Here is a 22883-nt window from a genome sequence, read left to right on the forward strand (position 1 = left end):
TTTAACCAAAGATAGATATATTGAAAAAGAATTCAGGGAACAAACAAAACCAAAAACAAAAGTATTAACAGAGAACCAAACTAAGAAAACCTAAATTCTAAGCACTGCTCTCTTAACATTTTGAGCCAAATCATGTGCTAAAACATTAAAAGCCCTTGGAGTATGACAGAAGGTACAAGCGAGAAAAAGGTCCTGAAGATGCCAAATATCCGTACAGATTCCCCAAGCTGTTGAAAGTTGAGATTCATGAGTAGTAACAGACTGAATAACCTGCAGTGCATCCCCTTCAAATATAACCTGCTGCCAATTCTGAGAAAGAGCCCATTTCATAGCCTCACGAAGAGCTAAAAACTCCAAAATTCCAGGGTCCCATATGAAACGAAAAATAGCACTAAATTTTCCAACAACTACACCTGTATCATTACGAGCCACAGCTGCAATTGTTCCAAATTTAGCATGTTGACTAGTAGCAGCATCGACATTAATTTTAATCCAATTAGCTGGAGGTACACAAGGCATATATTCATGTGCACTTGGTAAAGTCCTGTCATGAGATGCCAAAAGGAATTGAGAATATATAAACTCTTGGCAAGCCTGAGAAGCTAACCTGAGAGTAGTAGATGCTGAGGGAAATTCTTGATTAAAAATGATAGCATTACGAGTTTTCCACAATTGCCACAGAATAAAACAGAAAAGAGTAAAAGATTCCATAGATGGATCCAACTGTTGAATGTCAGCACAAACTTGTACCCATAAGTCTGGAAAAGAACATGAATGCAAACAATCCACTCTAAGAGATAAAGGTGACAAAAACCAAATATGTTGAGAGAAGGTGCAATTAAATAGCAGATGAGGTAAAGTCTCAATCTGCTGACAATGAGGGCATAAGGATTGCACCTGGAATCGTTGTAATAACTGATCCCCTGTAGGTAAGGCATTATGAAGACAACGCCAAATAAAGAGACGAATCTTAGGTGGAATTGGAGCATGCCAGAGAAATTTCCAGTCTTGATTTGAGATACCATCCACAGAGGATAATTGAGAAGCATTAAGCTTATTGAAAAGATAATGATATCCTGATTTAACTGTATACTTCCCAGAGGTTTGATAATTCCAAATTAATCTATCAGCACAATCAAAAGTTGGAAGAGGAATAGATAAAATATGTTCAATATCCTGAGGAATAAAAAGCTGACCAAGTAATTGAACATTCCATTGTGCTGAATTCTGAGAAATTAGATCATGCACCAGAGGTGGTACTGTAGAAGGATCAATACCAGGGAGTAACCTTGGAAGAAAAGGGAATTGAGATGGAAGCCATGGGTCCTGAAGACAATGAATAGAGTAGCCATTATTGCATTGCCATCTTATTCCTTCCTTAAGAAGAGTAGCTCCAAATTTTAAACTCCTCCAACCCCAAGAAGGCCTGGAACCCAAAGGAGCTGTAAAGAGATCCCCAGATGAAAAATACTTTGCCTTGTAGACCTGATGAAGCAAGGAATCAGGGTTATGAAGAACACGCCAGGCCTGTTTAGCTAAAAGAGCTTGATTAAAAGACTGTAAATCCTTAAAGCCAAGTCCTCCAATTGACTTACTAAAGCATAATTTTTTCCAAGAGAGCCAATGATATCTATGTTCATCTTGAATCTGACCCCACCAGAAATGAGATGTGAGACTATTAACTCGCTTGCAAAGAGATAAAGGGAGTCGAAAACACATCATTGTGTACACTGGGATAGCCTCAATCACTGCTTTAATTAAAATCTCCTTCCCACCTGAAGATAAAAACTGCTCTTTCCATCCCAACAGTTTAGAAGAAATCTTGGATAGGAGAGGAGCAAAAGTAGCCTTTTTAGAATGCAAAATACAAGAAGGAAGGCCTAAATAAACTCCTTCAAAACCTCTATTTCGAACTCCTAATCTGGCAGCCAGATGCAACTTGAGAGAATCTGAAATATTTTGGCTAAAGAAAACTGCAGATTTCTCATAATTAATCAATTGACCACTCATTCTGCCATAGGAAGTAATAATAGTAGAGATTATGTCCACTTGAGCCTCAGTTGCTTTAGTAAATAGGATAGAATCATCAGCAAAAAGGAGATGAGATAATTTGGGACCCTGCCTGTTAAGTGATAGGCCTGAAAAACTACCAGAAACCATGGCTTTGTTAATCTGAAAAGACAACCCCTCAGCACAAAGAACAAACAGTAAAGGTGACAAAGGATCCCCCTGCCTGAGTCCCCGAGAAGGATGAAAAAAACCATGAAGCTTGCCATTGAGTTGAATGGAATAAGTAACTGTGGTAACACATTGTAATATCCAATGAATAAATTGACTATGAAAGCCCCACGCCTGTAGGATAGTAGTCAAATAAGACCATTCCAGGCGGTCATAGGCCTTACTAATGTCCAATTTAAGGGCCATATAACCAAGATTACCAGAGTTGTGAAGGCGAAGAAAATGCAAAACTTCATGAACCACCAAAATATTGTCTGAAATAGATCTCCCCTTAACAAATGCATTCTGAAAATTACTCAATATAGCAGGGAGTATAGACTGCAGCCGAGTAGTTAAAATTTTGGAAATTATTTTGTAATAAACATTACACAGGCTAATAGGACGTAAGTCCTTAACAGCTTGAGGATGAGGAATTTTGGGAATTAAAGAAATGATAGTATGATTAAAACTAGATAATAGATTACCTCCTTGAAAGAAATGAATGATAGAGGTAGTAATATCCTTCTTCAAGATATCCCAATAGTGTTGAAAAAAATAAGCTGTTAAACCATCCGGACCTGGTGCTTTATTAGGATTGATACTCCAAACTGCAGCTCTAACTTCATCAGGAGTCACAGGTTTAATAAGTCCAGCATTCATAATATCTGTAACTTTCTTTGGAAATGCTTGAAAATGTTCTTCCAGAGGAGGAGGATGAGAGGTAGTAAAAATCTGCTGAAAAGACTCCAAAATATGATGGGCAATATCATCTGGAGAGGATAACCACTGAGAAGAATCATTCTGAAGATGATGGATAGTATTAGCTGAACGTCTCTGCTTGGTTTTGGAGTGGAAGTATTGAGTGTTGTGATCTCCATACTGAAGCCAATTTAAACGAGCTTTTTGACCCCAAAACAATTCCTCCTGCTGATAAGCTTTAAGTAGATCAGTCTCTAAATGACGAATATAGGACCAGTCAAGAAATGCAGCAGGTAGAAGATGACATTGAGAAAGCTGCTCTTTAATCTCAGAGATAAGTTTGGAAGAATTCAATGGATGACTTCGTTTCCAAGAAACTAATTGATGTCTAATTAGTTTGAATCTGGAAAAGATACTGAACATTAAAGAGCCTCGAAAAGATTGATTCCAGGATTGGTTGATAATATCTGTAACTGCTGTTTCCAGACCCCATCTTTGATCAAAAATGAATTTAGATTTAACAGCTTGGTGAGGATGAGTTTGCATCAAAATAGGAACATGATCTGATGCTATAACTGGTAAATGAAACAAAGTAGTGCCTGGAAATTTATCAATCCAATGTTTAGAAATAAAACCTCTATCCAATCTCTCCTGAATATGAAAAGGCCAATGTCTATGGTTAGACCAAGTGAAAGGTGATCCCAAAAAACCCAAATCAGAACATTGCATAGTATTAAGAAAAGAGAGAAAAGGAATATGTGCACCAAAATCATAAGGAAGACCTCCTTCCTTTTCAGAGGGGGAGATAATATCATTAAAGTCCCCTAAGAGTACATAGCTATCAGATAAACTATGCCTAAGGTTTAAAATGGTAACAAACTGCTTAAACCTTAACTGAGTACTGGTATGAAAATGACAGAAAATTACATCAAATATAAAACCATCTGGCATGGTAATTGAACAGATTACATAAAAAGCTCCTACTTGCTGAATATTTACAAGCAAAAAATCTGTCCACAAAAGCAAAAGACCACCAGCTGCACCCTGAGGATCAATAACCAGATGGTGAGGAAACTGGAGAGTAGAGGTATATGTAAGAACTCTATCTCGAGCATTTTTTGTTTCCATCAAAAAAATCATATCCGGAGAATGATCTCTACACAGAGATTTCAAATGACGAATTGTCAAGGGATTCCCCAACCCTTGGCAATTCCAACAAAGAAGCTTCATGGAACTGGTGGAGACCAATTCTGGCTGGTCTCAGGACCCTGCACACAGGCTTCAGCATCACACAAAAATAAATCAGAAGGTAGCAAGGCTAACATTTCAGCAGTATTGTGTGAGAAGTCATCAGTTGTAGTAAAAGACCTTGGAGAGGGAGTAGGATAAATAATAGGAGAACTGATCTCAGTAATAAACACTTTAGATTTAGGAATGAACATATCCTGAGATGGTGGTGCAGAAAATTGATCCCATTTCCTCTTACCCTCTTGGATTCCCAAGTCAGAAGGACCACTGTCATCATAAGGAGAGTCTGTAACTCCTAAGCGTGCCAGTTTCTTCCAAGTACGAGCATTCAACCGACTCTGAGATGGACAAGGTAGCCAGGGAAGATTAGACTGTAAAGCAGTAGAATCCGGGGGTAAGGACATCTCCGTCACCACAATTTCTTTAAGAAGCACAATCATATCCTCCTTATCTTTTTTGCTAAAGGAACGGATCAGAGATGGCACAAAACGGGCATTAGGATACATCACATCCAAAGCAACCTCAACCTGCTGATCTTCATCTATGCAACGACACTGATAAGCATAATACTTATCTTGCATGGCAGGGGTCATAAGCTTATAAATGTGGGGAGGTAAAATCATCAACCTTGTAACCCCTCCAGATAAACCAGCCATACCAGATAAAGAGGTAGTAGTTTGTGCAACAGTTTGGGTTGTAGGTGTAATAGTTGTAGCATTTGTGAAAAGAGGGGGGGGATGAGAAATCACAGGAAAGGTAACCACTGGGGAAAAAGAAGTAGGAAAAACTGTATCTCCAACAGGCACCATATCAACTAAATTTGTCAAAGCAGTAGAAGTACCTGTATCTCAACCCCTCAATTTCATTGTAAATAAAATCTAAACCCTAAACAATTATTTTAAATAACCTAACCTTCTTTTTAAATCTCTAGAGTTTCACACAGACATGAGAAGACCTTTATAGGCATATATTTAAATATTTGTCCATCTTATAAATAATTTTTTTATAATACAATTAATATAATTTATTTAGCTCATCCTCGTATGGATAGAAAAAAGCTCATCCTTGTAAAATTACAATAGAATATATACCATTTTATATTATTCTTCGGTTAAAAAATGTCTAATGATTTCAAAAAGTCAAACTTTTCCGATTTTATAACTATCTGAAACTTTTAAAAGTTGTAAGTATAACAATTTGACCAATTTGCTAGAATTCTATTCAACTTTTTAAAATACCATGAGCTGTAACTCAAATAATATAAGCGCTTGACAGCAATTTGCTAGATTGTAATATTTATTCCTTTCAAAAACGTTTTTCCTACTCAATTATAAAAAAAGACTCAACTTTTTAAATCGGTTTAGTTGTGTCCATCTCACATGTCAAGTTGACATAAAATATTTCCCTCCATAAATAATAAAAAAAATACAATGTTTTTAATAAAAATATTAATTTCTATTGGGTGCCCACTGATTAGACAGTTTCAAATTAAAAGGTCAAAAATATATAGAAGAAGAGTCTATCCAATTTCACTTAATTTCTTCAGCTTGTCTTCTCTTTTGCTCATCAATTTTTGAATTCTGGTGGTTAACCATTTTATTCTGCAACATTCAGTCTTATATTTTCAAGCATCTGACTGTTAGTATACCACCATTCACCACCGCCACCACCACCACCACCACCACCACCATTTACCACCATTCACCACCACCACCACCACCACCATTGTCTTACTTGTTTAGTTAGCTCTTAAATTGAAATAAGGTTAATTTATTTTGAATTTGATCTTTCTTGTTTCTCCCCTTTGATTTATTTGTGATCCTTTTTTTTACAAGTGTCACTATCTCTTACAGGTGGGTTTCATGGCTGCAATTGATCCTGAGCAGCCCTCTTTTTCTTCTCTCGGAAAGGTTATTTCTTTTCTCATTTCATGGCTGTTTGCTTGCTGGGAAACTGTAGAAAAAATAGGGGAATTTGGTTGATTATGCTTCAATTTAGTTGACTGACACTTCAAAAAAATTAAAATTTTCTCAGCGAATGAAAATTTCATTTGTCTCATTGTTGTTGGAATTTCCACCCTTGAACTTATAATATCTTATTAAGTGTGTGATTTTCAATCTTTACTATTCATCTGGGTCAATAAAACTTACCATATGATTTCGTATTTATGTATGATTGATTAATAATGACTCCTTTGCTTACTATGCAACCAGACAAAGAATTGTTTTTCTTTTTCTTTTGATGAATCAAGGTTACTTATTTTACATTGGAGAATTGCTAAATTCGTCAGTGTTTTACTAGGTCGGAAAGTCTTCAGGTGAAATTGATGGTGTAGAAGAGCCTCTTTTAAATGGGGGTTATTCGGAGAACTACTCTATCCTAGCTGCAGTTCTCCCGTAAGTTTCTACTTTTATTATATTTAAGGGTTTTGTACAACTCTTATATATGATAATACTTATATGCTTGCTATGGTATGGTTACATTGTCAAATTATATGGTTTTTGGTCATGTTTGTTTTCGAGTACCCAATGAACCATATGGGAAAGTGAACAGTTAAGTAAAGATTACATTAAGGCATACTCTACAGAAAATTTTGGGACTGTAAATGCATTTGTTTACTATTCATTTTTTAATTGACTGTAACGGGTGAAATCAATTTGAATTCTTGAAGTTGTAATTAAGGATTTTGTTACCTAGATATCAATATTAGGAAATTATAATTCGATACTGGAGTATCCTAATTTTGCACGTTTAATGTAAAAAGAATAAAGGTATTCCATGTTATTTTTCCCATGGCCTTATGCTCAAGTGATAAACAGTTTTTCAGATGATGATTCAACACTTGTATTTGATACCATGGATCATCATTGTACTGTGTGCTTCTGCACTCCTGGGTCATGGTTCTCATAATCCATTCACAAATAGCGTTGCTTCTTGAAAATAAAGTAAATTTTGCATGCTTACTGGATTGCCCTTTTTTTTCTTTTCAGATTTCTATTTCCAGCCCTTGGAGGACTATTATATGGTTATGATATTGGAACCACATCTTGTGCTACAATAATTATAGAGGTTTGGTAGTTTTTGCTTGCCCTTTATATATATTGTTCCTGCAGTAAAATGTATAACCTTTTGGATTGCCAATATATGTCAACTTGAATTGCTTCCGTCTATAATGAGGTGCTGCAACAGTGAGTGTAGCCTACAAGACATTTTCATGTGGACCTGATGACTAATATTGTCATAGGCGGATTCTGTGCTCTAGTGGAAGAGGAAAGAAGCTTATTATATTAAGTTAATTAAATTTTGATTAAGATGATTTTTCTAATTGTTTGTGTTCTTTGCAACTTAAAGAAGCCTCCAGTTTAGTTATGAATATTCCTAGAGGCACAGACTATCTACAAATAAGTATTTTCATATGCACATGCATGCGAGACACTTAGATCATTTAATACTGCATTTGGAATACTTTAGAAGCTCTTTTATTTCCTCAGCTGATTAACTATTTCTCTTACCCTGCAGTCGCCCATATATAGTGGAATTAGTTGGTTCGACTTGAATGCTGTGCAGCTTGGGCTCATTGTGAGTTTCTACTAATAATTTGCTCGTTTGAGCTGTTCATTCATGAAGTCCTCCCTATTTTTAATTTTTGGTTTGTTTGAATGATCAATTTCTTAATGTAAATGTTCTGGTTTTAATTTGGTAGTTGCTTTTTATGCAGACCAGCGGCTCATTATATGGGGCATTGATTGGCTCCATCTTGGCATTTAATTTTGCGGATTTTCTAGGTTAGTTATTTTTTATTAACCTACAATTCCAAGAATTACTGATGTCATTTTTCTGATGAAGTTGAAATGATGATTTTGTTATGAAGGAAGGAGAAGGGAGTTGATTGGGGCTGCTGTGTTGTATCTTCTTGGAGCTCTGGTGACAGGACTAGCACCTGATTTTGCTGTTTTGGTGATTGGACGCTTTGTTTATGGTATTGGAATCGGACTGGTAAAATCTGATACACTTTTTACTGATAGATTATACATTGGCTTGGAAATTTCATGATAATCATTCATATATGGCTTCCATTTTTCGTTCCCTCATATGCTTACATGTATTGCAAGAAGACATTGCTTAACAGTCCCAAATTGATATGCGCTATTCAAACTTTTTTCATCCCAAATTATAGGCACTTAATATCTTTTACATGATTAATTGTCATATATGCCCTATTAATTTTGGTAGAATACAAGACAATAAAATGAAACACAAGATACTAAAAAACACAAAATTACAACTGCATTATATTGGGATAAGTGGTATTTTTCTATAAATTAACTCATTTTATTTGATAAACTTAACATTACTGCCTATCAATTTGAGACCCTCCTATCAATTTGAGACGGAGAGAGTACTAAAATGTAAGATGGATTAATATTGAAATGATTTATCTATTTCCTTAAATTATTTTGTAAATTTAGCGCATCTTCTTTTTTATCATTATGGAAAACAGTTAATATTCAGTTTCTTTATGTTTAGGCAATGCATGCTGCTCCAATGTACATTGCTGAGACAGCCCCATCTCAGATTCGCGGTCTACTAATCTCTCTCAAAGAGTTCTTTATAGTTCTTGGGATGGTTGTAAGTTCTTATTTTTCTTTGAACTTTTTAATTTGCTCTAGGCTTTACAAGCTACGGTAAGGCAACAATAGCTTGTAACGCCTTCATCGTTTTAAGTTTTTATGCATTTATGTTAATGGTCGCTAACAGTTAGTATGGGAATTTTATGCAGGCAGGCTATGGAGTTGGTAGCCTTTTGGTTGAAATTATCGGTGGTTGGCGCTACATGTATGTAGCCAGTACCCCTTTGGCACTAATCATGGGAGTTGGGATGTGGTGGCTACCAGAATCACCTAGATGGCTATTATTATGTGCCATGCAGGGGAAAGGCAATCTGCAGGATTTAAAAGAAACTGCAATAGTCTGCTTGAGCCGACTCAGGGGCGAGGCTATTGGTAACACTGCAACCACCCAGGTTGAAGAAATTCTTAGCGAACTTACTTTTGTTGGTGAAGAAAAAGAAGCTTCACTGGGGGAAATATTTCAAGGAAAATGCTTGAAAGCTCTCATCATTGGCTCAGGGTTAGTTCTTTTTCAACAGGTATATATCTTACCAAAAATGGTCTGAGATTAAATGCTGAACTCCCAAAAGCTTAGCTTGTTAACTGATCTATTTTCATGATAGATTACAGGGCAACCAAGTGTACTGTATTATGCGGGATCAATTTTACAGGTGCCTATTTTAAATTCTGTTCTTTAATTATTATTGCTACAATTTCTGTGAGACTGGCAAAAAAAGTGTTTTTTCATCGTAATTTGCTGTTATCTGATAGGATGCAGGATTTTCTGCTGCATCTGATGCAACACGGGTCTCAATTCTACTTGGTTTATTGAAGGTATATTCCTCTTCTTAGTCAGTGAATATATAATAAATGTATTTACCTTATTTGACATCCGAGACTGCTAGGAGTTCTACTTGGCCTATAATCAAACTCAAAAATCCTGAAGGGGCTCTATGATAAATGATCCTTTTAATTATTTATAGTTTGAAGTACAATGTATATGTGTGTGCGCGTGCGCGTGGTGAATTCTTATAACTTTGTTTTTAACAAGATAAATTGCATTGTAAGTTGCCTAATGGAGAATCATCTAATGGCAAAAAAAGTAAAGTCTCTTAAAGGAAGAAAACATAGTTAGCCGTTCTGGATAAGAGACTTACCGCAGCTCTTAGTGCCATTAGTGGCATTAATGCATTAGACATTTGTGTCATATGTGTGTGCGCACTTGTTTTGATGTGCCTCTCATTGTGCTAATCCTGCCTAATGTATTTATTGTTGTATGTTCTTCCTAGTTCGTGTATGACATGCATGTTTTTTCCCTTTCATGTTTATGTGGGAAATTAGATTGGTTTTGGTGGAGGCTTTTCTGAATTTGGTGTTTGCAAATTTCAATTTTCTATTGGAGCTCAACCTTTTCCCTTTCTTATCAAGAAATGTACATGTAAAGTTGCTTTTGAACTTATAGGATGCAAATTTATAAAATTATATGCCAAGTTATTGACCAAGATGTTCCTTTTCTTCTGTGATACAACAGTTGTTTTATATATAACTGGAACGATTTGACTATTCTCGGGAAATTTCTGACATGAACTTCTGCATTTGTAGTTGATTATGACTGGGGCAGCTGTAGTTGCTGTTGATAGACTTGGAAGGAGACCTCTATTGCTCGCTGGTGTTTCTGGAATGGTAATTGTTATCTCAGCCTTTCATTCTTCACCACCCAACACCACTTATGTAATGGCTATTCATTGTCTGCTCTGATGCCAATCTTAAGCCAAGCCTTTATGAGGGCAAGAATTGTCTGCATGCTATAACTGGTTGGCCATTCTGTCGCAGAGAGAATTATGCTCTCCGTTGCTTGATGTCTTACATAATTTATTAGTGAAAGGAGTGGAGTTGGGGCTGCATGATCTATTATATGAACTTAAGTGACACAGCAACGAAGTCTGAAATTCAGGAACGAAATTGAAATAAATGCTTTATTTTGCAACAGGCGATCGCTTTGTTCCTTCTGGGGTCATATTATCTTTTCCTGGGTAATCTTCCAGCTGTGGCTGTAGTTGCACTATTGTTGTACGTTGGGTGTTATCAGGTAATCAAGATTCCTTGTTATTTTTCCCATTTGTTTTGCTTTAAAAGGACTACTACTGTTTCATGAGATATCAGCGTCAGCTGATGTATCATCCAATCAGAATTATAATTAGATTATTAATTTACTTTTATATGTGTTCTTTCTTAAATTGTTAAATACATGTATCAATCAAATGACTTTCAATAGTAAATTTAATTAGGTTCAATACGACAAAAATGAAGCTCACAGTAATAGAAAACCAAACTGCTTAATAATACAGATATTCTAATGAATACTGTTTTGAAGCTGGCATTAAAACCTATAGGCAAAGCAATCGTATTAATTTAATTTTCAGTAATGCAATTAAACGTTATAAAAGCCTTCTGCATTATGATTGGGCAATTTGTTAGTCATGTTAAAGTAGTTGGTGAGCGATTGCTACCTGAAAAACCAAACCAAAGAGAGTAGTTATACATCATGATGTTGTTGACGAATTTCCGACACCAGAGGGCATATAATATCTTTGTGTGTTGCTGTTAGTGTATGCTCTCAGGTGTTAGCATTAAGACCTACATAGAAACTTAAGGTTAAGAACCGTATTTTGTGTCTGAACATGCTCGTCTGGGGATAGCATTAAGACCTAAATAGAAATTTAAGTTTAATAACAGTACTTTGTGTCTGAACATGTTCTTGACTGGGAGAAAATTGGGTTATCAGTCTTTGCCGTCCAGCTCCTGGTCTCGTGGATCGTGGAGCTAAGTCTGTTTCCTTGCAGAGTGAAAATGTGTACAACTAACCACTACCAAACTCTATCATGTTCTGATATTTACAACAAGTGGCTATATCTGCAACTAATATATAACAAACTTATTTTAAGTTCTGCCAAAGTTGTTTGACTTTCTATTGTTGCAGATTTTCGGTTCTCAAGGGTAATAGTCTTTTAAAATATATCTGCTGCTTTAGCAATCCACGCTTGTATGCTTATAATGAAATTGATTTTGCAGTTTTCATTTGGTCCTATCGGTTGGCTGATGATTTCTGAGATTTTCCCCCTACGCCTAAGAGGGAGAGGACTTGGCTTAGCAGTACTCGTAAATTTTGGAGCAAATGCACTTGTTACATTTGCATTTTCACCTTTGGAGGTACATACATTTTGTCTCAAACATGTCTTTATATGAATTTGTTATTCCCAGCAAGTCGCTCCATTCATCTTTGTAATCGCTACCCATATGGTCCAATTACAGCATTGCATTATGCGCTTAGTTGGAAAAAAAGTTCACTAACAATACCTAAATTTTCTTCTCTCCCGGCAAGGTATCTAAATTTCAGTTTATAATTAGAATATGCATGAATTCTAATTTATAACAGTAAAGTACCTTCCGTTAACAATTCTCCATATTTATCAAAATGGACTCACATGACAGTCAGGTGACTGCCACAAAAATTTGACAGAAACGGAAATTTGTCAACAGAAGGTATTTTACGGTTACAAAAGTATTTCGGGTATTATTCTAGTATTGAATTGAAATTTAGGTAACGCGTTAGGAGAGAGAAGGAAGTTCAGTTACCGTCAGCAAAATTTTCCTGTTAAGTTGTAATCGAGTGTATATAAAAACTAATTGAGTCGACATGCGAATTAAAGTTTAGTCTTTTAAACTGCATCTGTGGCTGTTGTATATGATTACAGGAAATTTTGGGAGCTGGAATTCTATTCTATGGTTTTGGTGTAATAGCTGTGCTGTCTCTCCTCTTCATATTCTTCATTATACCAGAGACTAAAGGACTCACTCTTGAAGAAATTGAAGCTAAATGCTTATAGTAAAAAATTGTATTATCTGAGAAATTTAAAAAATAAATTTCACTGCTGCATCTGTATAGCAACATTCTGATGCAGAAGAGTTGCTACATGCGGTGTTACAAATAAGCATATGATATATATTACTATATCTTTGTAATGTTCATAAATTTATACATAAAGTTCATGTTGTTATAAATGGTTATTTCTACTATATATACATGATTGAGATTACTACAGATTTATTTTAGTAACACTGAGTGAGAGTCAGTTAGTAGGGGTGTGCAAAATCGAACACAAACTGATTAACTGAACCAAACCGACAAATCCTATAAATTTGATTTGGTTTGGTTTGAAAGTATTATTTTATTGCTTTTTCTAGTTTGATTCGATAATAATGGTACAAAAGTATTTGTTTAATTTTGGTAAAATCGAACTGAAAATCAACAGATCTATATGGTTCTATTTGGTTTGAAATATTTCAGATTTTTATAAAATAGTTTGGTTTGAGTTTAAAAAGGTGAAAATTATATGGTTTGGTTTGAAAAGAATGTCCACATCTTTTATTGCCGGTTGCTATAATAAGGATGACCATGTGCAATCAATTAATAAAATATTAAAATCATCTTAAAAAATAATATTATTATTTGAAAATTCATTTGCTTTTCAGGAAATTTATTTTATTTTATCAAAAATACCTATTAATGTGCAAGACTTTCATTCTTCTACAGGTGTTTTTGTAATTGTTAAAAAACAAATTAACTTCTTACTTTAAAATTCATTTAAAATTTGACAAGTCGTGTGAATTTTATGAAAAGTTAAATACAATTTTTATTTCTTTTTAATAAATTTTTAAACAATGGTATTCCCTTTGTTTCATTGAGATGATCTATTATCCTTTATCTTTTTGGATGTTTAAAAAAAAATTAAGAAATCTCTCTTGCAATGTATAGCATAACTCTAAAATGATTTTTTTAATTTATCTAAAAGAAATTTTTTTTCTTTTCAAAATGCAGCTTTACTATAATTTGAAGAATAAATAAGAAAACAAATTTCCTAACCTTAATGGGCCAGAAATAAAGTCCAAAGACCCAAATTTTGAGAAACTATAAAAAGTTTAAAAAGATTTTAGGGTTTAGAGGTGACATTTTTAATTCTTGATCGGAAGATGGCAAAGTTCAACGTAGTACAGAAACGGAGAAGAGAACAAACAGCCCAAAGAAAAAGAGCAGTACATGGAGACCCAGTCACCGGTAAATTGAAAAGCCGGCAGCAGCTTCACTCCATCTCCGGTAAACAGAAACAAAAGCAGCTCAAGAAATGGCGTAGAGTATGTCTCAAAATTATGTTTTTCTTTCTGCCATTTTTTTTATGATAATAACCTGTAATTTGATTAATTAATTAGCTAATTAATTAATTAATTAATCGTGTTGCAGGAGCAGAAGGAACTTATGGAAAAAGGACTGGTTACTATGGAAGATGTGGAGATGGCTGCCGCTGAAGGTTAGAAGCTTAGAAATTTAATTTAGTTATTGTAATTTAGGTTTTATATTAGGGTTCTTTTAGATTAACTAGTAGAAGGTATTGTAGATTCTTGAATGCATGGTGATGTAGAATTAGCTTAGTTTATTGTTTTTAGCTTAATATGTACTCGTTCCGTCTCATTTTTGAAGTTTAATTGTTAGTTAACACACACTTTAGCTAAATTGATGCACTTGTCTCCTGACTTGTTTTTTTCGGTACTTTCGATGAAATACTGTAGTTTACTTAATCTGTTTGTTGCTGTTTCAGAACAATCAAAGTTGTAATTATTTCTTGGAAAATTATCGATTTTGGCTTATCTGAAGCTGTAAGATCTACTCTTGATCCAGGTGTAACGGTTTAATTTGCTGATGAATAGAGGCTATGTTTTTGAATTTGTGCTACATGGAACTGCAATTGTTTAGTGATTAAGAAATTCAGCTGCTTCCTTCACAAGTTCTTTGAGAGCAAAAGCAGTTTTGTATTTAATATTAGGATTTGTAGGATCCAATATTGTTGTGCTTTTAGTTGCATAAGATGGTGTCAGGTGATATGCTTTCATTATATGCTATTATGACGTACGTGTTTAGACGATTAGACTATGGATTTGGTGCAAACTCTTATTAGTCAAAAGGAACAAGATAGGAAGACAATATTGTTCACACCTAGACGAAAGACACATAAGGTGAAATATGAGGGCTCATCCCTTTGATTTTAGTAAATACTTTCTTACTTGAGCAGAGACGAGTGAGAAATTTTTTTGGTTACAAACTTCTTGTGACTTGCTGTATTGTTATCTGTTAAGAATGGGCACTATTTTTTAATTAGCTACCGTTACCTGTATAACAAGCATCTTTGTGCAAAGCTCATGCAAGTTGATTTTGCAGGTGAAGATTCCTCGAAAAATGCCAACAAAACACCGAGAAAGTTTAATGTGAAGAAGAGTTTAAAGCTGAAACGGGGAAAGAGCAAGGGTAATTTTCCATTTTATGTCATCATAAATCCAGCTTATTAAGTTATTTTCTTGCTATATCTTACTCTTCTCTTTTGGTTATACGCATTATCTGCGTAATCCTCGAGCCTCTATTCATGTGTCTGCGCTTCTCTAATTGACAGGCAAGAAGAAAGGGAAATCTAAGCCAGGAGCTGAAACTTCAGTGGAGGCAATGGTAGAATGATAAGGAGGAGAATTGAAAAGATACCTCTACAACTTGCAGTGATGCCACAAGTGCACACCATGCCTTTGGACTTTGAATTTAACCCAAATTTTGTTTCTCTTGTAATCAGAGTTCATCTTTGATTTGTTATTTGTCTTTAGAGAATACAAAAATAGTATTGACAGTGTATCGAGGCATGGAATGAGTAATGATATCTGAAATTCAAGAATTCAAAATGTAATATAAATGTCATTGTTGCCCTCTTCCCACAAGAAAAAGAAGTATAAATGCTGCAGCTCTATATTGTTTTCTTTGATGTCTTTAATGGAAATGAGTGATTCGAATCTAAAACTTATAGAAGTAATGACAATACGGACTAAGAGAAATACTAAATAATCCTGTTATACTAGTTTAGGGGCTGAACTAGGAATTCTACTATGGAATGGCTAATTTATAATAAAATTTAAGGGGCTAATGTTATAAAAATTAAAATTAAATAACCATATTAAAAATATTAATTAGAATTTGAAGGGGTAAATTTTTAAAAATAAAATTTTCAGGGGCGGTCGCTATCTCAGCCAAAGGGCTGGTTTCGCCCCTATACAAATTCACCTGGATTCTTTGAGACTTGGGATGAAAGATCAAATAAGATCTCATGACTTTTAAACAAAAATACTCTTGTTTTATCTCGTTTTGTCCATTCAAATAAGATTTCAGTTGTTGTTTTTTTAAATTATAAATTTGTCCTTAATTGATATTTTGTGCCAAATTGAGGGGTCAAAATGAACCTTTGTTGGTTAAGCAAGCCAGCTTTCTCAATTCTCAGGCAACTGAAATTCAAGCTCCAGAATATCTAAATCTAAAATGGCCGGCTCAACTACCGGCGGTAACGGTTCTTCAACTCCTCTACCGACTCCGTCTGCTCCCAAAATCCTATTAGCAAAGCCCGGACTCGTCACCTCTGGACCGACAGTCGGTAAGTACGGACGATCCGAAGACGAAACGGTGCCGCATCGCTCTCGTATACCTGCAATCAGCTCTCTCAATCTCCTCTCAGAGTCTTGGGAATTTCACATTGACCGTTTTCTCCCCGTAATTTTCTCTTCTACCTTCGAGTTAATTAACATTTCTGTATGCTATATTACGATATCATTATTATTAAGCCTATTTTGACATTCTGGATGCAGTTTTTAACTGAAAATACGGATTTCATTGTGGTCGGTGTGATTGGACCTTCTGGAGTTGGTAAATCCACTATTATGAACGAGCTTTATGGTTTTGATTCAACTTCACCTGGTCAGTTTGGAACATTACTCTTTTTTTTAGGGTTTTAACTTCTAATTGACGAAATTATGGTCTGTTTGATTGTATTTCTGAATTTTTGTTATTACTGTTTGGTAAAAAAAATGCAGGAATGCTACCACCATTTACTGTACAAACAGAAGATAACAGAGCAATGGCAAGACATTGTAGTGTTGGCATTGAACCGAGAATATCGGCTGACCGGCTTATACTGCTTGATACGCAGGTTTTTTCTGTTTGCGACTTCAATTGTAGTGTTGTTTTATTTATACGGTTTTCGCCTTTTTAATGTGAAAGACTAAATACATGACGGTTCTTTTATTTGCAGCCTGTTTTTAGCCCTTCTATATTAGCTGAGATGATGAGACCTGATGGTTCATCCACTATTTCAGTATTAAGTGGTGAGAATTTATCTGCTGAATTGGCTCATGAAGTTATGGCTATTCAGGTAACTGCGCCGGAGAAAGTTTGTATTTAAGTTGTTATAAAACGTAGTTTTTGATTGCAAATGTATTCGATTTATACTTTTCAAATTGAATATCTAATGAATTTGTATATTCCTGGGTGCTGTAAGGAGTTCCTTAGCTTGGTGTTCTTCTAGCATCCGTTTGTCACATTGTGCTGGTGGTCTCAGACGGACTTCATGATGATAGTATGTGGCAGTTAATGCTGACGGTACTGCTCTTGCCTTGGTCTTTTCTCTTATTAGTGTAATATGTTTCATATGCAACCACCAAGCACTTCTCTTTCATTATTTTGATATGCTGGAAGGTTGGAAGCTATGCGAAGTAGATATATGAACCAGCAATCTGTGCCATTATTTTTTTCTTTTTTCAATTTTGCAGGCATTTCTTTTAATTCTATTTCTGTAATCGATTTTCATTGCCTTGTTGTCATCATTATGTGCTTCGATTGAACAGATAATATATAATTTTACACTGCTCTTTCTTATTTTTTCGGCAGGTTGATCTGTTGAAACATGGGATACCAGATCCATCTTCACTAACATCTTCACATTCACAAACCTCTAATGCTGGGCCTGAAAAAGAAATGAAAGAGAGAACTTTTGACAGTAAAGAATATATGGCTACTCCAGTTTTTGTGCATACTAAGTAAGTTATCTTTTTGCGCTGTATGAATGGATTGCCGCTTGGTATGTGCAAGTAACTCTTTTAGTCGCATTCATTTATCCGCTTCATTTATAGATTTCAAGATCAGCATTTTAGTCCACTTAACTTGGTGCAACTGAAAGAAGGACTGGCTCAATATTTCAGCTCCTCTTCATTCGTGAGAGAGAGATGTGGAAACGTGGGAAAAGAGGAGATTGATTCCGTAGCTTCTAATCAGACTAACAATCTTCATTCTGCACCACTGAATTTATTTTTAATCCCAGACAAGAACAGTGATGACCTGTCAAAAGCTCAGCGTGAAAGTTACATCTCTGCAATTTGGAAACTGCGAGACCAGGTATTTTCTATGACCATCACACTTGGGGGTGTAATTGAGTTGAGTTGACTCGCGAGCTACTCAATTTGATTCAAATAAAACTCGGTAGTTCGAGCTACTTGAATCAATTATCGAATCGAGTTTAGACATCAAGATACTCTAGCTCGATAAACTTGCAAGCCTAATCAGAGTTTTGAGGATTTGTATCCCCCTTTTATCCATTATAAACATGCTTGCGGAAAAAGATGAAAGATTTGAATATTATTATTCATTGAAAGATTTGAATATTATTATTCATTGTCAAAATTTATGACGAGTCTATGTTTTGTTGTTTGTTCAGGTTTTAGCCATGAACTGCCCTTCTTTTGCAAAGACTGTCTCAGAACGTGACTGGCTGAAAAATTCTGCAAAGATATGGGAGCTTGTTAAAAATTCTTCTATTATCGCAGAGTATAGCCGGGTCCTTCAGAATTCGGGTATGTTTAGGAGGTAGCTACAGCAATGTTGTCTGTACTAATGCAAGAAGGGCATATATGGTTGCTATCTTAGTTGTCATAGCTTTCACTGCAGCTGTGCACTTTTCCGTAGAAATATTGGTTCCTACAAAATTACTAGAACCAATTTTACGTATTTTTTTCTGTTGTGAAAATTACTTACATCAATCTTGGTTGAGCTTATTAATAGCCTTCGAACATATTTGAACTTCATGTTATGATGGTTTATAAATTCGTATTCAAGAAATCGGGTCAGTTCAGTTAAAAATAATCAGTGATTGATAGTGAGAGAGCGACCATCCATCATGTCTTTTAATTCCGCTCATTTTAGAATTATAATTGTTATTTTTATTTCATGCTTTATCACTTTTCGATATGATAAATTGATGGGGTGAATCATATTTTCTAAATTTGCTTTCACGTCGGTCACTATTTAATCCGGTTCTAAACATAACAATATAAATAAATGCAGAAGATATACAAAAACTAGAGTTAATACCAAAAACCATAAATTTATAGAAGAAACAATATTAAGAATATAAGCTAACTATAACATTCAGTACCTTTCTAAAATAAAATGTCTATTAGCAATTAGAAATCTTACTTACAGAACCATTCTTAGAACTAAAATTAGATATAGAAATACTGTAATCTACTAACGATCAACCCTAGAGAAATTCCACTTGCAATTATTCTGATTCCATTCCAAGTGAGGTCTCAACTCAGTAGAATGATAAACAAGATGATCACCAGTAGTTTCAAAATAAACATTATAGAAATTCAATTTCTCTTGTCCAGTAATCCTTCCGACCCACCAGCCGTCCCTGTCAAAAGCATCAATCTCGGAAAATCCCAACAGCTCAGTAGCCGACACTGGCGGAGGACGTGGCCGGATTTCATCGGAGGAAACCATCTCTATCAGAGGCGTTTTTTCATCTTCTTCTACCAAGTTTCTGTACCGAACCGAGTAGGATTTTCCCTGATCAAACGGTTTGACCACTATCGCTTCATAGTATGAACCAACAAAACCTTCCATTTTGCTGCACACTTCGACTTTGTCACCTGTTTTGAATATCATGATGATTCTGTGCAAAGAATAACAAAGGAGATTATTAATTTCTTGAAGAGTTTTCTTCTTTAAAAAAAAACAACTTCTTGAAGAGTTTGTTGAATTTGATTAATCGAGTAGAAGAATGAATGCGTATTTATATAGCTTTTTGAATGTCCTGATACGGATCCAATTAGGAAAAATTAATCAAATCCTTTTCATATAAGGAAAAAAATTTGAAAACACGAGGCTTTTACTAAGAATTTTAACTAAATACAATTTTACTAAAAGACGTGTAACTCACACTTCTCTAGAATGAAAAATTGTACATATTTATTTTCAAGATATCCAATTTATACCAGAATTTAATTTTACTAAAAACATATATAACTTGCACTTTTTTAGAATGAAAAATTGTAGTTTTATTTGATTTTTTTTTGATAATTTTTAAATGTATATTTTTGAAATATTTACACTTTGTTTTAGAAAAAACTAATGAAACATTAAAAAATAATAAAATAAAATATACACATTATAATCTATTTTTTATTATAATAAATATGAATAGTAAAATAATTAATTTATTGCATTATATTGAAATTTGATTAAATTTATTTAAATCAAAATAAACAAAAATTCATTAAAATAAATCTATAAATAGTTTAATATATTTATTTAAAAAATTTGTAACATTATTTTGTTTTTTATCTACTTTATAAGTTTTACTATTTGACGATAATGATAGTAACTCATCCAATATTGATAAGTCGATAAAGCCGTGTTTACTTTTAAAAAAACCATTTTAATTTTGCAATTACTTTTGTTTATATATAATATTAAAATAAATAAATAAATTCACACACACACACACATATATGTATATATATAAAATTAATTAATTTATTGTCTTTTTTCATTTTTGCAAATTAAGGAATTTGAAAATAATAATACTTATATAAAGTAGTATTGACACTTATTCATTTAATAGTAAAATAGTAAATTTTTTTGGAGTAGTCTAATTAATCATTAAGGAGATATAGTTTGATTATTATACAGTTGACGTTGATTATCGTATCAACATATCCGCAAGTGAGGCCTTGCCTGATTGGTTAGGTTTTTCAACAGGATAGGAGGTCGTAAGTTAAACTCTAATCTCTGCTTTTTTTTTTGATAAGAAGCATAATTTCAATAATGATAATTCAAAGGAAGTGAGAAATTTGGAAAAATGACAGAACATAACATGTAATGGAACAGGCTTTTTGCGCTGACACATACGCAGCCTGATAGACAGATCGTCTCACGAAAAGAAATAAAACATTAGATAACGGCTTGTTATCCGTTCGATTGATTTTTTTTTTAAAACCTACAAATATAACACATAACTAACTAACTTCTATTTTAAGAAAAGAAAATTATATACTCCGGATCTCCAAGCAGTTAGGCGAACCTCAATGCTCCGTATCCCTAGTTCGCCAATCCAAAAATATGATATTTTATTAACTTGTGAGACTCTTTAAGATACTCTAAAAGTTTAAATTATGTACTAGCACAAAACTCTCGCGTTGTTTTGGGAAAGCCGTCTTTAAAAACAAAAACACTACTAGTTTACACAATTAATAATATTTAAAAATAGATATAATTTAATAACATATATATATTGAAATCTAATTATTAGTCAATCGTTGTAAATAGTGCGTACTTATAAAATTTTAACAAATATAAAATTACAATAAAATCATAAAAAAATATGCCCATGTAATGTAAATATATGAGTAACAATTAGTGGCACATTTACTTCTATATAAAATTAATTATTATAAAAAATAAACACTTCAATCCTTAAATAAAACATCATATATGTAATAGTAATAATAAATAATACATGCACATATACATGAATCATATATTTTTTAGAAAGTTGATAATTAAGTAAGTCATAATTTAAAGGGACGATGACAAAAGTACCTAAAATTTTAAAAATATTTACAAAAGTATCTGTAAACTTTTTTTATTTACAAAAATACGACTGATTTAAAATTAATTACAAAAGTACCAAAAAATGAAAATTAATTACAAAAGTACGATTTGTATAATGTCGGTATAATTTTGGAATATTAAAACTATAAATTAGATAATTTAAAAATAATTTTTGGTTTATTATTGGTATAATTTCAGTATATTTTTGGTATATCGATTATAAATTTTTATATATATTTTCTAGTTGATAACATATATATTTTTTTTATATGTATTTTCACTATAGTTGGTAATGAACTATAGAATTTGTATATTGTTGGTATAATTTTAGTATATTGTTAGGTTAATATTTAGCATGTGATGTGGTGTAATATTGATGTAATAATAAAATTTCAGTATATTTTGATGTGTACATTCTTGGTATACTGTTGGTATAATTTTGATATATTATTAATTTAATTTTTAGTAAACGATTTGATGTAATTTTGGTAAATTTTTAGTTAATATTAATAAAATCTCAGTATGTATAGTGTTGGTATAATTTTAGTATAATATTGATATAATGTTGATATAATATTAATTTTTTGTATACTGACATTATACCCACAGTATACACCATATGTTTGATATTATTTTTTATTTTTTTGTACTTTTGTAAATATTATTAATATTTTTATAAATAAAAAAAGTCAACATATAGTTTTGTATTTTTTTTTTTTTAGTAAATGGTGTAATTTCCTCTAATTTAAATGAACCACTTTTATACATGAATCAGTCTCAATACAAAGGCTTGTCATTCGAGTCCAGCCTAGCAAAGTCTGCTTATTTACGATACAACATGTTAATCCCATGCCCAAACCCCAAACCCAAATCCAATACGAATGCGCAGAAGACCTATCTATTTGTCTTTTTTCCAACGTAGCCACCACATAATTTTATCATCTTTAAAACTCAAAGGCTAATTGAAGGATTGTAAAAGTTCAACATTTAATACCTAAATCCGTCACCATTTTTGTCTTCCTCGCTAAAAATTAATCTTTTATCCTTCCTTGCATAAGAGACTTCAGTGACGTACTCAGATACATGTATGCCACCGATTTATCCTTCCGACATGATAAAATTTATGTATTCTTCAATGACGTACTTATATTTTATATTTTATTCTGCAAGTTTAAAATACAAAGAAAAACTGAGCTGGCATTGTACTGCAAATATGTAAACAAATAATTAACTTAATAGCATAATTAGAGGCCTATCTGACAGCCGATACTCACTAACAGAGTAAAAATAATCAACATAGA

At 33.4% G+C, this 22883-nt stretch overlaps 3 protein-coding genes across 5 annotated transcripts; all 3 read left to right on the forward strand.

Annotated features, from left to right (window-relative positions):
- The first annotated feature begins 5659 nt into the window (after positions 1-5659).
- On the forward strand, positions 5660-12876 carry LOC126674353 (D-xylose-proton symporter-like 2). Of its 3 annotated transcripts, none has more exons than XM_050368792.2 (16): positions 5660-5826; positions 5858-5928; positions 6018-6074; positions 6466-6560; positions 7155-7233; positions 7684-7743; positions 7883-7949; positions 8036-8160; positions 8692-8793; positions 8945-9313; positions 9398-9445; positions 9546-9608; positions 10377-10457; positions 10765-10863; positions 11847-11984; positions 12530-12876. In XM_050368792.2, the coding sequence occupies exons 3-16, from the start codon at positions 6027-6029 to the stop codon at positions 12659-12661; spliced, it is 1506 nt and encodes a 501-aa protein (XP_050224749.1). In that variant the 5' UTR covers positions 5660-5826; positions 5858-5928; positions 6018-6026; the 3' UTR covers positions 12662-12876. The 3 variants fall into 3 exon arrangements, with proteins under 3 accessions (XP_050224749.1, XP_050224750.1, XP_050224751.1); XM_050368793.2 differs by having other exon boundaries at positions 5660-5819; positions 5873-5928; XM_050368794.2 differs by lacking the exon at positions 5858-5928 and having other exon boundaries at positions 5725-5747.
- Positions 12877-13765: 889 nt separating this feature from the next.
- On the forward strand, positions 13766-15544 carry LOC126671169 (uncharacterized). The gene is made up of 4 exons (XM_050364892.2): positions 13766-13967; positions 14074-14140; positions 15046-15132; positions 15275-15544. Exons 1-4 carry the CDS (start codon positions 13806-13808, stop codon positions 15334-15336), a joined length of 378 nt encoding a protein of 125 aa, XP_050220849.1. The 5' UTR covers positions 13766-13805; the 3' UTR covers positions 15337-15544.
- A 515-nt stretch (positions 15545-16059) lies between these two features.
- LOC126675392 (uncharacterized) lies at positions 16060-18770 on the forward strand. Its single transcript, XM_050370031.1, has 8 exons — positions 16060-16407; positions 16503-16611; positions 16728-16843; positions 16946-17065; positions 17203-17292; positions 17581-17729; positions 17823-18084; positions 18404-18770. The coding sequence occupies exons 1-8, from the start codon at positions 16180-16182 to the stop codon at positions 18554-18556; spliced, it is 1227 nt and encodes a 408-aa protein (XP_050225988.1). The 5' UTR covers positions 16060-16179; the 3' UTR covers positions 18557-18770.
- The last annotated feature ends 4113 nt before the right edge of the window (positions 18771-22883 follow it).

The sequence above is a fragment of the Mercurialis annua genome, linkage group LG3 (genome assembly GCF_937616625.2).
Source record: "Mercurialis annua linkage group LG3, ddMerAnnu1.2, whole genome shotgun sequence".
Classification (NCBI taxonomy): domain Eukaryota; kingdom Viridiplantae; phylum Streptophyta; class Magnoliopsida; order Malpighiales; family Euphorbiaceae; genus Mercurialis; species Mercurialis annua.

Coding starts and splice junctions, on each gene's coding strand:
- LOC126674353 (XM_050368792.2), top strand. CDS start 6,027: ATGGCTGCAATTGATCCTGAGCAGCCCTCTTTTTCTTCTCTCGGAAAG. Junction 7,950..8,035: donor TAATTTTGCGGATTTTCTAG/GTTAGTTATTTT, acceptor TTTGTTATGAAG/GAAGGAGAAGGGAGTTGATT. Junction 9,446..9,545: donor ATGCGGGATCAATTTTACAG/GTGCCTATTTTA, acceptor GTTATCTGATAG/GATGCAGGATTTTCTGCTGC.
- LOC126671169 (XM_050364892.2), top strand. CDS start 13,806: ATGGCAAAGTTCAACGTAGTACAGAAACGGAGAAGAGAACAAACAGCC. Junction 13,968..14,073: donor AGCTCAAGAAATGGCGTAGA/GTATGTCTCAAA, acceptor ATCGTGTTGCAG/GAGCAGAAGGAACTTATGGA. Junction 14,141..15,045: donor GGAGATGGCTGCCGCTGAAG/GTTAGAAGCTTA, acceptor TTGATTTTGCAG/GTGAAGATTCCTCGAAAAAT.
- LOC126675392 (XM_050370031.1), top strand. CDS start 16,180: ATGGCCGGCTCAACTACCGGCGGTAACGGTTCTTCAACTCCTCTACCG. Junction 16,844..16,945: donor TTATACTGCTTGATACGCAG/GTTTTTTCTGTT, acceptor TTTTATTTGCAG/CCTGTTTTTAGCCCTTCTAT. Junction 17,066..17,202: donor ATGAAGTTATGGCTATTCAG/GTAACTGCGCCG, acceptor GGAGTTCCTTAG/CTTGGTGTTCTTCTAGCATC.